Here is a 15,070-nt window from a genome sequence, read left to right as displayed (position 1 = left end):
GCTAACTGGACTAATGCAAAAAGTGGCAAGCACTCTTGATGCTACATTATGTAGGAGGTGGCCAATAAATCCTGGGAAAGATCAAGGGAATGCCACATCTGTGATGTTTTTAGAGTATCCGCTGGTCTGGAGCATGTCAGGATATCCCCTCTAAAGTCAGAGACATGTTATTGCATCTGAAATGCCCAACATAAGGAAAGAAACATGATAATCATGGGCCTCTCTGAACTTTGGAGGCCATGGGTATGCTGCTCTGTCTATTTCCTGCCAGTTTTGAGTGAGGACCAAAGCAAACAAAAGGCCCTGCAGCAGGTCCAGGCCTCTGGATAAGCTGCCCCAACACCTGGATCATATAACTTAGCAGAACCAATGGTAAGGGAAATGCCTGAGGCAGACAGGTGATCAATGGAGCCTCTGACAGGCAGCAGTAGGAATATCACAGAGCAGACCTCTAGGAGTGGACCGCTAGGGTTTTGGAGAAAGGTCATGCCTTCTTCTGCCTACAATTATTATCCACCTAAAAAACAACACTTGGCTTGCTACTGCACCCTGATAAAGACTGAATGCTTGACCACAGGACACCAAGTGACTATGTCAACTCATGTTATGGGTGTTACCTGATCCATAGAAGATGAAACTGAATGTACGCAGTAGCATTCCACTGTCAAATCAAAATGACACAGATGAGAGCAGGGCGCAGTGGCTCACGCCTGTAATCCCAGCACTTTGGGAGGCCGAGACGGGCGGATCATGAGGTCAGGAGATCGAGACCATCCTGGCTAACACGGTGAAACCTCGTCTCTGCTAAAAATATAAAAAATTAGCTGGGCGTGGTGGCGGGCACCTGTAGTCCCAGCTACTCAGGAGGCTGAGGCAGGAGAATGGCTTAAACTCGGGAGGTGGAGCTTGCAGTGAGCCAAGATTGCGCCACTGGACTCCAGCCCGGGCGACAGAGTGAGACTCCATCTCTTAAAAAAATAAAAATGAAAATAAAATAAATGACATAGATGAAACCAGTCCTGAAGCCCATGTAAACAATGCAAGCAGGTGGCTCATACTCCGTGGAGCATGATCCCACTCCTTCACTGCCTCTCCCTCAACCTACACCTAGAGCTTCATGGATAATTCTCTATTGTCATTCAAAAGGGGTAAGTATAGGATTGGTTTAAACATGAAATCAGCCAGGATTGCTAATACATCAAGTATGCCAGCGCTACCCAGAAGTGGGTAACTGCTAAACTACAGCCCCACTCAGAAGTGCTCCTGAAAGACCGCAGGAGAATCCTCTTAGTCAACAGCATTGGAAACAGTACATCTTCACACAGGACATCCTGGAAGACAAGATATCCAATGGGTGCTGGCCAGGGACTCAGAAAGAGTAACAAGGAGGCATGTGGATTGACCTTTCAGGATGTGCGCACAATGCGAAGATATTTATGTCACTATAAATGCTTGCCAGGGGACGTTCACCGTGGAAGAGGTTCTCAAAAATCAGGTGGGAAAAGTGCTCGACTTAGTGGCTGTCAATAATAATCTTCTTTCCTAGTCATTCCAGTGGTTGTTTAGCGGGCCATGTAGCAAGGATGACCTCAACAGGCAGGGGCTCAACAGCATGACTGCTCCTCACCAAGGAGACCTGGCTACCACAGATGCGGAGCATCCAAAATGCCTGGAGTGGCAGCTGATGCTACATCACTAGCAGGGAAAACAGCCAGTTACCAGGTGGCAGGTTGATTACATTGGACCCCTTTGTCTTCTTCTTTTTTTTTTTTCTTTTTGAGATGGAGTCTTGCTCTGTTGCCCAGGCTGCAGTGCAGTGACACAATCTTGGCTCACTGCAACCTCCGCCTCCCAGGCTCAAGCAATCCTCCCACCTCAGCCTCCCGAGTACCTGGGATTACAGGTGTGCACCACTATGCCTGGCTAATTTTTGTGTTTTTAGTAGAGGTGGGGTTTCACCATGTCGGCCAGGCTGGTCTTTTTTTTTTTTTTTTTTTTTTTTTTTGAGACGGAGTCTCGCTCTGTCACCCAGGCTGGAGTGCAGTGGCCAGATCTCAGCTCACTGCAAGCTCCACCTCCCGGGTTTACACCATTCTCTTGCCTCAGCCTCCCGAGTAGCTGGGACTATAGGCGCCCGCCACCTTGCCCGGCTAGTTTTTTTGTATTTTTTTTAGTAGAGACGGGGTTTCACCGTGTTAGCCAGGATGGTCTCGATCTCCTGACCTCATGATCCACCCGTCTCGGCCTCCCAAAGTGCTGGGATTACAGGTGTGAGATACCGCGCCTGGCCCAGTGCTTTGTCTTCACAGGGAGAGACACATTGTGGGTGTAGCTTTGCCTTCCCATCCAGAAGCCCTCTGCAAGCACCACTGTTCGTGCACTTACAGAACACCTTATTTATTTTCACAGCACCTTACGAACAACCCTACACAAAGTAGTCCAGAGTATAAAAAAGAGCAAATACATTCCAACTCTTTTTGTGAGTGTAACATGACCTTAGAATCAGAATATGACAAAGAGAATTTTAGAAAAAACAACCCTAGCTAATTTACTCATATAGATGCAAAACTCCTGAATAAAATATTAGCAAATCAAATCCAGTAATATATATCAAAGATAATATATCATGGCCACATTCAGCTTATTCCAGGAATTCAAGTTTATTTTAATATCTGGAAATCAACTAATTTATGAAATTAACAGCCTAAAGGAGAAAAACCTATAACTACCAATATAAATGCTAAAAATGGAGAAACTCAACATATAGTCAAGACAAAACTGTTAAGGAACAGAGATCTGCAAAAACATGAGTTAAACCTCTATCTTAATGACAAAGTGTTTAAATCATTCTCTTTAAGTCTAGGAAGTCCATGATCACACTTTCATTCAGCACTGTATAAGTCATTTCACCTAGCATGGTATGGTAAGAAAACAAAATACAAAGTGTATGGCTTGAAAATTAAGAAATAAGTTCATTACTATATATAGATTAAATGACTTTCAACATAAGAAACCCAGAAGAATCTACAGATAAACTGGGAAAACTCGTAAGAATTAAGCAGATCTGCTGGATACAAAATCAATATACAAAAATTAATTCCATTCATTTTCATCAACAAACAGAAAATGCAATTTATAAAATGACACATTTTACAGTAGCAATGAAAATACATTACCTCGGACTAAGCCTATCAAAGTACCTCGGACTAAGCCTATCAAAAGATATACAGAACCTGTGTGAAAAACTATAAAAAAAACACATTAAGGAAGAATTAAATGATTAGAATGATTGGATATCATAAAAACGTCACTTCTCTGAATTGACTTAAAGATTCAATGTAGAGTCAATCAAAACTCCAACAGGTTTTATTCAAGAAACTTGACAAACTTTCATGTGTGAAAGCAAAGGGTCAAAAATAGCCCAAACTAATCCCACCACTTTGAGAGGCTGAGACAGGCAGATCCCTTGAGTCCAGGAGTTCGAGACCAGCCTAGGCAACATGGCAAAATCCCATCTCTACCAAAAAAAAAAAAAAAAAAATTAACCAAGTGTGGTGGTGTGAGCCTGTAGTCCCAGCTACTTGGGAGGCTGAGGTGGGAGAATCACCTGAGCCCAGGAAGTTGAGGCTGCAGTGAACTGCAGTTGTGCCACTGCATTCCAGCATGGGCGACAGAGTGAGACCTTGTCTCGGGGTGGGCAGCGGGGGGGAAGCCAAAATACTCCTGATGAAAGAAAAGTCATCAAGAATTGTTACAAAAGTGACGTGATTAAAACTATTTATCAGTGCTGGGTTGGCCATATCACTGATGGAGCAGAATAGGGAGGGTATAAACAGTTCCATACACATATGTAAATCTACTTTAGGTTACAGATGGCATTGCAGTTCACTTGGGAAGGGACCGACTTTTCAATAAATGATTCTGGGACAGCTGGCTATCCATTTAGAGGTAAAATCGGACTTCTACCTCAATCATATACCAAAATTAATTCCAGCTGCATTAAATATTTAATTGTGGGAAGTAAACTATAAGAAAATGTTAGTCTATATAGAATTATCTTTATAGTCTTGAGATAAGAATTTCTTAAAATAACACAAGATACATACAAAAAGTACAAACCATAGAGAAAAAAAATTCTACCTCATTAAAATTCAGAACTTCTGTTATTCAAAAACTCCATACAAAGTGTAAAGACAAGTCACAAACTGGAAAAACGTTTATGAGATATGATACTTAGGCTCCAGAATAAAGAACTCTGACAAATCCATTAAGAAAAAGACAAACAACCAAACTGAAGAATGACCAACAGACATGAACAGACATGTCAGATGAGGAAACGTGAATGAGTCATACCTATGAAATGTGTCGACATATGAAAATATGCTAAATTTCATTATAAGAAATACATTTTAAGACCGGGTGCAGGGGCTCATGCCTGTAATCCCAGCTGAGGTGGGTGGATCACCTGAGGTCAGGAGCTTGAGACCAGCCTAGCCAGCATGGTGAAACCTCGTTTCTACAAAAAACACAAAAATTAGCAGGGTGTGGTGGTGGGTGCCTGTAATCCCAGCTACTTGGGAGGCTGAGGCAAGAGAATCGCTTGAATCTGAGAGGTGGAGGTTGCAGTGAGCCGAGATCGTGCCATTGCACTCCAGCCTGGGCGACAAGAGTGAAACTGTCTCAAAAACAAACAAACAAACAAAAACAAAAACAATGATAAATATTTTAGAACAACTGATACCCACCCATTAGACTGGATTTTTCTAGGGGAAAAATTAGTGAGGACACACAGCAACTGCAACTAGAACTTTGGAAAACAATCTGGCATTACCTAGCAAATTTGAAGATGTTCATATCGAATTGTATGGCAATTTTGTTTCCAAATATATGCCCTAGAGAAACGCCTGTCCATGAGAACCAGGAATCGTGTACAAATATACAAATGTAGAAACAGCATTATTTACAATACAAGAACTTGACACATAATGAGGATAGTATTCCACAGTAGAATAAACAAATGCATTATAATATAAACATACAATGAAATACTATACAGCGGTGAAAATAGGTGAATCAAGAAATGATATTGAATGATAAAAGTCACAGAAAAATAAATTCATAATGACTCTACTTATATAAAGTTCAAGAGCCTGTGAAACAAAATATATGTTGCTTAGAGTATAAACATGTAGTAAAACTATAAAGAAAAGCAAGGAATAATGAGTAAAGAGAGGTTCCTCTGGAGGTAAGGTAAGGGGTAAGTCAGTGAGGCAAGTCCCTAGTGCTGGTGGGGGTGTGAGGGAGTAAGACCTCCTCTCTGCTGCAGGCCAGAGTGTGAACAGCAGATCACCGCGTGCCTATGAAGGGCAAAGGCAAGGGAGAAAAGGAGAAGAACTGAGGATTCTGTACCACAATAACTTTCCTACTTTATTTTTGTCTTGAGCTGAAGTTGCCAAAATCATAACATGGAAATTAGAACCATCTGTTGACAGGATAAGTTAGTGAACTGGACAGAATTTACCAAGAGAAATTCAGAATAATGTATTTTAGAATCTGTGTCAAATCACGGAAAAATATAAAGCAAGCCTATTTTATTTGGGAGGGGAAAATAATGCCATTTCATCATTGTTTATAAAAGTAAAAATACAGGGCCGGGCGCGGTGGCTCAAGCCTGTAATCCCAGCACTTTGGGAGGCCGAGACGGGCGGATCACGAGGTCAGGAGATCGAGACCATCCTGGCTAACACGGTGAAACCCCGTCTCTACTAAAAAATACAAAAAAAAACTAGCCGGGCGTGGTGGCGGCGCCTGTAGTCCCAGCTACTCGGGAGGCTGAGGCAGGAGAATGGCGTAAACCCGGGAGGCGGAGCTTGCAGTGAGCTGAGATCCGGCCACTGCACTCCAGCCTGGGTGACAGAGCCAGACTCCGTCTCAAAAAAAAAAAAAAAAAAAAAGTAAAAATACAGAAATAACCTAAATGACCACTGGTTAAATAAAAGAGTATACATTAACACTATGGTACGCTGTTATAGTTGTTGCAAAAAATTAAACAGACCAGAACAAGAAAAGTGAACCAATGGAATAGAATTGAGTTGTTAAACAGACACTATTTAGTGCAGGTTAAAGAGTCATTTCAAAACAGTAGAGAAAAATAGACTAGTCAATAAATGTTGAGACAACTGGCTGCCCATTGCCCTTATCTAAAACCATTCGCAAATACTTTAAATGCACATGGATTACAGAAAAATTAAAATAAAATATGGGCGAATATGTTCTATAAACTTGGTATAAGAAAAGCCACCTTAAAAACACAAAAACCAAAAGCTATGAAGAAGAAGAGGAATAAATATGACTAAATAAAACATAAAACTTCTACAAAGACACCATTAAGAAAGTTGAAAGACAATTCACAGGTTGAAAGATATTTGCAACATAAATAGCAGAGAAAGAATCAGGTGTGTGTGTGTGTGTGTGTGTATATATATATATAGAGAGAGAGCTATAAAATCAATTTAAATGAAAAAAAATCCAAAAGAAAAAATAGGTTAAAAAACAGGTAATCCATAGAAGAGGAAATAGAAATATCTACTCAATATGTGGATATATGCAAATTATACCTACTATGTAATGCAACTTGTTACCCAAGTGATAGAAACATAAGGCTTGAAAACATCACGTGTTGGTGAGGGTGTGGTGAACAGGCTGCAAACCAGGGTGTGAATTGATACTGATATTCTGAAGGGCTATTTGGCTGTATGAATTATGATGAAAATGGGCACAAATTATGACCCAGAGAATCCATTTCTAGGAGCACACCCTAAAGAAACATTCACATATGTGCACAAGCTTATTCACTGAAGCATTATTTGTAACAGTGAAAAACATCAAAATGTCATCAGCAAGGGAATAAGCTATGATAGCCAGGATTGCAGGAGTTTTTAAAAATATGGCAAATCTCTACATATTGACATACACTGAAGGACAGCCAAGTGATATTCTTAAGTTAAAAAAAGGCTTCAGAAAAATGCAGAATAATGTTTTAAAACAAAGTCAATTATATATATTTCTAAAGGTACATGTATGTATGTAATATACAGACAAAGGTATCAGAGATAATCACCAAACTGGTAATAGTTCACTCTGGGGAGGGGACTGTGTTGGGGTAAGGGACAGTCAAGAGAGGTTTTGACTTTATGTTTGAATTTTTAAAAATTAAGAGTATATTCACTTATATAATTTTAAAATAAATATTTATAAAACAATTAATATACAAAATTATAAACTGTATAACAGGGGAATGGGCAAAGTCCTCTGGGAACATAGTGAAAGGAGAAACCAGTTTAGCAAGCAGAAAGATTTTGTAGCAGTTGTGACATTTTCACTGGGCCTGGCTATTCAAATAGGATTTTGTCAAGGATTTGTAATTTGATGGAAGATTGTGGCAGATTATATTTTCCAAAGATGACTATACCAACATATGTCTCATCCAGTATGCTTTTCTTTCGATATGGCATTGACACTCCTCCATGGAGAGGTTGGGGAGGGTCTATGTCCCTACCCCCTTAAACTTGGACAGGGCTTTGTGATTGCCTTGATGAACAGAATGAGGTGGAAGTATTACAGCATGACTTCTGAGATTATTCAACTTCTGTCTGGTCCTTTCTTTCATAAAATACTCATCCTTGAAACACAGCCACGATGCTGTCAGGAAGCCCAAACTAGCCTACACGGAAAAACCACATGAAGAGGCTCATGTGGGGAGGAACTGAGGCCTCCAGCTGACAACCAGCACCAACTGCTGGACATGTGAGTGAGCAAGCCTTCAGATGATTCCTGCCCCAGCCTTTGTGCTCCCTGGCTAAGGCTAGATATGCATCATGGAACAGAGACAAGCCATCCCCACTGTGCTCTATCCTAATTCCTGACCCGAGAATCCTTGAGCAGAATAAATGATTATGCCACGAAGTTTCAGTGCAATGTGTTACACAGTCAAAGTAACTGGAACAAAGACATTCTAAAGAGAAGACAAGTAATGGAATGTCACAGGGCACTGTGAGTACTGGCAGTTTTAGGTGATGAAGCCCATAGTCTGGCTGGGACCAGACTATGAAAAGTACTTGTATGGTACTATTTTAAAAATTAGACTTATCCTATTGCCAGTGGAGAACTGTTGAAAGCTTTTAAGCTGGGAAGTGAAATGCTAAGATCTGCATTTTAGCAAGATATCTCTGAGACTACTGTAAAGGAAAGATTGCAGAAATGAACGACTTAAAAATAGAAAAAGCCCCTCTGATTAAGATGGATCCCAGTCAAGTAAAATGGTGGGATCCCCGCTCTGGCTACACGTTTTTGACTTTTTCCTCTTGAGGATTGCTTCTTATGCTCATTTATACTCAATTTCACTTGTATTAAAATGTTAGGAGGGAAAACTTCTGTCCATATAAAAACCTGCCACAGATGTTTAAAGCAGCTTTATTCATAACTGCCAAAACTGCAACCAAGATATTCTTCAATAGGTGAATGGATAAACTGTGGTACATTCTATTCAGCACTAAAAAGAAAAGCGCTATCAGCTCAGTGTGGTGGCTCATGCCTGTAATCCCCACACTTTGGGAGGCTGAGGCGGGTGGATCACAAGGTCAGGAGATTGAGACCATCTTGGCTAACACAGTGAAACCCCGACTCTACTAAAAATACAAAAATTAACCAGGCATGGTGGCACGCGCCTGTGGTCCCAGCTACTCGAGAGGCTAAGGCAGGGAGGCAGGAGAATCGCTTGAACCTGGGAGGTGGAGGTTGCAGTGAGCCGAGATCACACCACTGTACTCCAGCCTGGGCGACAGAGTGAGACTCTGTTTAAAAAAAAAAAAAAAAAAAAAAAAAAACCAAAGAAAAGAAAAGAGCTACCAAGCCATAAAAAGACATGGAGGAACCCCCAGAGTGTTCATTACCAAGTAAAAAAAAAAATCTAAAAATCATACATACCATCTGATTCCAACTATATGACGTTCTGAAAAAGGAAAAACTATGGAGACAGTAAAAAGATCACTGGTTGTTAGGGGTTAGTGGGAGGGAGGGACGAATAGACAGCACAGAGGATTTTTAGGGTAGTGAAACTACTACGTCTGATACTATAATTGTGGATACACATCATTACACATTTGTCCAAACCCACAAAATGTATAACACCAAAAGTGAACCCCAGTGTAAACCGTGGACTTCGGATGATTATATGGCAATGGAAGTTAATTGATTGTAACAAATGTACCACTCTGGTGTGGAATACAGGGTACATGGGAAATCTTTATTTTCTGCTCAAATTCGCTGTGATCCTAAAACTGCTCTAAAAAAAGAAAGTCTATTTTTAAAATCTTAGGAGAAAAAAATGTTAGGGGGTGTCAGAATACAAAAACATTTTCCTTAATGCTCTTCTTTCAAGTTCTGGATCTAAATCTGTTTAAGAATACAAAGCAAGCTATCTAAAAATTATAACCACTTATAACTAATTATCTATGTGACTAATGCCATCCTTATACAAACATCACTATAACCCCCAATTTCTTGTTTTTGTGTTTATTAAAATATCCTCATCATTCTCACAACTTGCTTTGTAAGAAAACTCTATAAACATAAACTTGAAAAAGAAAATAAACCTATACTAATAAACTCTAGCACTTATACACTGGATATTATAGATCTATATAAGGAGAAAATGTGAGATACATGGTCCAACAAGAGTGAGAACATATAACTCAAAACATAAAAAGCCACCTCTGTGGTAAGGGAAAAGATGCCTGTATGATTATAAAAGCAAAGATTTATAAGGTGATGAAAGATACTAATGAGAACGTTTCATTCTCATATTGGCAGAAGATCTTCCATTCTACTTTCTGAGAAAATCAAGAGGACGAATGCATTGAAAATTGAGAGTTCATGGAGAATAGAGACAGGATGCAGTGACTCAACAGTGAGTCAGTCAGATCCTCAAGGATCCAGAGTAGTCGCAGAACCCAGTAGGAACTCAATCGTGTAATTTATTGGAGGCCCGTTTTGTATAATTTTATACTGTGCCTTTCTCTAATGTTAATTGTTCAAGAGATGATTAACCAATTTGTGGCTACTGTGCATCTTGCCTTTTCACATCTTCACTTAATGCCTGCCTTTGAAAGAGGTCATAATTTAAATTCTTTATGAAAAGTAGGAACTAAAATTAATTTTCGATTTAAGGCGTGTAGTCAATTTTTGAAACAATGAAAAAGGAAAAAGTAAAACAGAAAGAGAGAAAACACTGAAACAAATGGTAAAACAAGATTATAGGACCATGTTGTGGTTTGAATTTATCCATGCTAGTTCTATCCCTCATTAACAAAGTTAAATAGAAGCCAACGGTTGCTATATTTCACAAAATAAAATCTGATAAATAAACTTCCTATTCCTTAACCAATTTACCTGCACCCAAAAGATTATAAACTTCTGCAGCTTCTGACAAGCATGTGATTGGAGAGACAATGGAAGGAGGTGTTGCTAGTAAAGGCAGCTTTGGATCATCATCAGAAAATGTCATCAGGTCCTGACAGAAAACACGAGAACATGAGAATTGAAGAAAAAAATTAGTATCACTGGATGGACAATTTATGGAGCTACAAAGTATCCAAATGTGCTAACATCATCATAAACACATTCTGATTTAATTAACTCATACATACATCTACCACGTGGCTGTCTACTGGGCGTAGGGAGGTTTTCTGCCCTTGGGAATCCCCACACCTTGCTGAAGACACTTTGTGTAGATAGCAAGGATTTTGTTTAGGGCACTACCTTTACCTACCACCCTTCAGCATCCTTACAGCATACTATCTCAGAGGCCAATTATCTTGTCTCATTGGTAATCATAAAGCCAGTTGTATGTATCTTTTATTCATATTTAAAACTTTTAACTTTTTATCATCAAGTAAAAACTAGACACAAAAGATAATCAATCCAATCATGCCGGTCAAACACTAATCAAATGATGGCTAATCGTGTCTCATTTATATCCCTACCATGCCTCATTTGTGATCTGTGACAACCTGTTTCACTTTGAGGCAAATCCTAGAATAATCCCTTGTTTCATTATGTATCTCTGCCTTAGTCCATTCCGGGTGCTATAACAAAATACCATCAACTGAGTGGCTTATAAACAACAAAAATTTCTTACAGTTTTGAAAGTTAGCAAGTCCAAGATCAAGGTGCCAGTACAATATCATACTGATGTCTGGCAAGGACCTACCTCCTAAACAGTCATTTTTTCACTATAACCTCTCATAGAAGAAGGTGACCAAGGAGTTCTCTTGGCCTCTTTTATAAGGGCACTCATATTCATGAGGGCTATGCCCTTATGACCTAGTCACCTCCCAAAGATCCCGCCTCCTAATACCATCACTTTGGGGGTTAGGATTTCAACTAAGAATTTGGGAGGAAAACAAGTGTTCAGATGATAGCAATCTCTAATTGATAATAGCTGCATCAAACTGATAAACTTCACAGCTCCTAATGTCATCAATTACCATAAACTGTTCATATTTCCAACTTCTCCTAAATGTCATAAACAGGTTTTTCTACAGCTTGTTTGAAAAAGGATCCAAATGAAGTCTATAGAGTAGGTTTAGTTGGTATGTTTCTTTTTTTCTGTGAACTGGGGATTTTTCTCCATTGTAATTAACATACAGTAAAATGCACAGATCTTAAATGTAGAGCTCAATAACTTTTATCATATGAGTATACAGTTACATAGTAACCACATTTCCTTCACCCACAAAGTTTCCTCAAGCTCCTTTCCAGCTGATACCATCCCACCACCCTGCATCATGACCGCTATTCTATCCCTATCGCCATTACTGAATTTTGCCTGTTCTTGAATTTCATATGAATGTAATCATACGCTATGTATACTTTTGTGTCTGGTTCCTATTGCTCAACATAATGTACATGAGATTCATCCATGTTTTGCTGTGTAGTTCCTCCCTCCTTTCCTACCTATAAGAAAGGAGGGACAGATTATACAAAAAACATATGTGAATGTATCACAATTTGTTTATCCATTCTCCTGCATATGGATAATTTCCAAAGTTTATCTATTATGAATAAAGCTACTACGAACATTCTTGCATAAATCTTTTTGTGGACAAATGCACTCATTTTTCCTGGATACTACACGGTAGTAGTATAGCATTTCTAGCTTATAGGACAGGTCTATTTTTAACTTCATTAGAAATTGCCAAACCATTTTCCAAAGTGATTTACCACTTTTAAAAATGCAACTTTGTGTTCATTTTAGTTCCACATGTAAGAATTAATAGAGCCTATGTAGCCTTTGCCGTGTTTCTTCTAAAAGTAACATCTTGCAAAATTGTAGTACAATATCATACTCAGGATATTGACATTGAAGCAGTCAAGATACAGAACATTTCTATCACAATCACAAGAATCCTTTCTGATGCCCTTTCATAGACATACACTCCCTCAACAGAACTAATCTGTTCCTAATCTCTCCTTCATTTTTATAGTTGTGACATTTGAAGAATGCTATATAAATGGAACCATATAGTGTGTAACCTTTTGGGACTGGCTTTTTTAGCCTTGCATAATTCCTAGAGATTCATCCAAATTGTTTAATTTCAATAGTTTCTTCCTTTTCATTGCATAGTACCCTTGATACAGATGTAACATAGTTTAACCTGTAAAAGGACCTCTGGGTTGTTTCTAGATTTTGGCTATTACAAATAAAGCTGCTGTGAACATTTGTGTACAGGTTTTTGTATGATATACATTTTCTTTTCCTTTTTGAGACGGAGTCTCAGTCTGTCGTCCAGGCTGGGGTGCAGTGGCACCATCTTGGTTCACGGCAGTCTCAACTTCCCAGGCTCAAATGATCCTCTCACTTCACCCTCCCAAGTAGCTGGGACTACAGGCACGCGTCACCATGCCTGACTAATATTTTTTAATTTTTTTTTTTTTTTTTTTTTTTTTTTTTTTTTAGAAATAATCTGTAGCCATGTTGCCCAGGCTGGTCTTGAACTGCTATGCTCATACAATCCACCCAACCTTGGCATTCCAAAGTGCTGGGATTACAGGCATGTGCCACTGTGCCAGCCTAGATGTTCATATCTCTGGAATAAATTCCTAGGAGGGCAGTTGCTGTTCATATAGTAACCATGTTTAGATTTATTAAAAAGTACCAAATTGTTTTCCAGAGTAGCTGTACCATTTTGTGTTCCTACCAGTAATATATTAGTGTTTTAATTTATCCATATTCTCACCAGCATTTGGTGTTGTCACTACTTTTTTATTTTAGCCATTTTGATATTCATTGCATGTTTAAATTACATTTTCCTGAAGGCTAATAATGTGGAACAACTTTTCGTGCGCTTACTTGCCATCTGTATTTGCTAAAATGACTGTTCATAACATGTGCCCATTTTCTAATTGGACTGTTTGGTTTTAAACTGGTGAGTTTTAACAGTTCTTTAAATGCTCTAGATATTAGTCCTTTGCCAGATATGGGGTTTACAAATATTTTTTCCCAGTCTGTAGATTATCCTCTTAAACGGCTCTTTTGCAGAGCAAACATTTTTAATTTTGATGAGGTCTGATTTATCATTTTTCCTTTTAGGGATCATGCTTTTATCTAGTTCTTTTTCTTTTTTTTTTGAAACGGAGTCTCGCCCTGTCGCCCAGGCTGGAGTGCAATGGTGCGATCTCAGCTCACTGCAACCTCCACCTCCGGGTTCAAGTGATTTTCCTGCCTCACCCTCCCGAGTAGCTGTGATTACAGGTGCGTGCCACCACTCCCAGATAATTTTTTGTATCTTTAGTAGAGACGGGGTTTCATCATGTTGGCCAGGTTGGTCTTGAACTCCTGACCTTGTGATGCGCCTGCCTCAGCCTCCCAAAGTATGGGGATTACAGGCACGAGTCACCGTACCCAGCCTCAGTTCTAAATCTCAAAGATTTTTCTCCTATATTTTCTAAAAGTTTTATAGTTTACATTTAAGTCTGTGATTAACTTGGAGTGGATTTCTATATAAGGCTTAGGTCGAGATTCATGGTTGTCTGAATGTCCAATTGCTGTAGCACCATTTTTTGAAAAGGTTAATCCTCCTACACTGAATTTCTTTTGCACCTTTGTCAAAAATCAGTTGGTCATGTTTGTGTGTGTCTATTTCTGGGTTCTCTATTCCGTTCCACCGATCCAAGTGTCTGTCTCTCCACCAATACCGCACTCTCTTGAATACTGTAGCTATACACAGGCATTAATATCAGGCAGAGGGATTACTCTCATTTTGTTCTTCCTTTTCAAGACTGTTTTAGCTATTTTAGGGCCTGTGCCTTTCCATATCAATTTTAGAACAAGGCTCTTATCTATCCCTATAGAAAACCTTTCTGGGATTTTAATAGGAATTACATTAAACCTATAGAATAATCAGGGTCATCTATATTATGACACCTTTACTATGTTGAGTCTTCCAATCCATGTAACATGACAGGTCCCTATTTGGGTCCTCTTTAATTTCATTCATCAGTATTTTATAATTATCAACATATAGATTCTGTACATGTTTTGTTAGATTTATACCTAAGTATTTCAATTTGGATTTATACCTAAGTATTTTAATTTATACTTCAGTATTTTAATGCCTAAGTATTTCAATTTATACTTAAGTATTTCAAATGGTATTGTCTTAATTTAAGTTTCCATATGTTCATTGTTAGTATGTAGATATTCAATTGATTTCTGTATGCTTTTATATATTGCTGGATTCAACTGGCTAATATTTTGTTGAGAATTTTTTGCGTCTAGTTTCATGAGAAATATTAGTCTGTAGTTTTCTTTTTTTGTTCCATCTTTGTTTTAACTTGGGATCAGGGTAATACTTGCCTCATAAAATGAATTGGGAAATGTTCCCTCCTGTTCCATTTTCTGGAAGACATTGTGTAAAATTGCTGTTAATTCTTTATTTTTTGATTTTTTGATTTTTGAGACAGGGTCTCACTCTGTCACCCAGGCTGGAGTACAGTGGTACAATGACGA

The 15,070-nt window shown here is 38.8% G+C and overlaps 1 protein-coding gene across 1 annotated transcript in view; it reads right to left on the bottom strand.

Annotated features, from left to right (window-relative positions):
* ENTHD1 (ENTH domain containing 1) overlaps positions 1–15,070 on the bottom strand; it is a 150,036-nt gene that overhangs the window by 70,593 nt on the left and 64,373 nt on the right. Inside the window, exon 5 of the mRNA XM_007975853.3 lies at positions 10,450–10,570. Coding sequence (XP_007974044.3) covers positions 10,450–10,570 — 121 coding nt within the window. The remainder of the gene's footprint in view (positions 1–10,449; positions 10,571–15,070) is intronic.

This window comes from Chlorocebus sabaeus, chromosome 19 (assembly GCF_047675955.1).
Source record: "Chlorocebus sabaeus isolate Y175 chromosome 19, mChlSab1.0.hap1, whole genome shotgun sequence".
NCBI lineage: Eukaryota > Metazoa > Chordata > Mammalia > Primates > Cercopithecidae > Chlorocebus > Chlorocebus sabaeus.
This window is presented reverse-complemented; position numbering and strand designations above follow the sequence as displayed.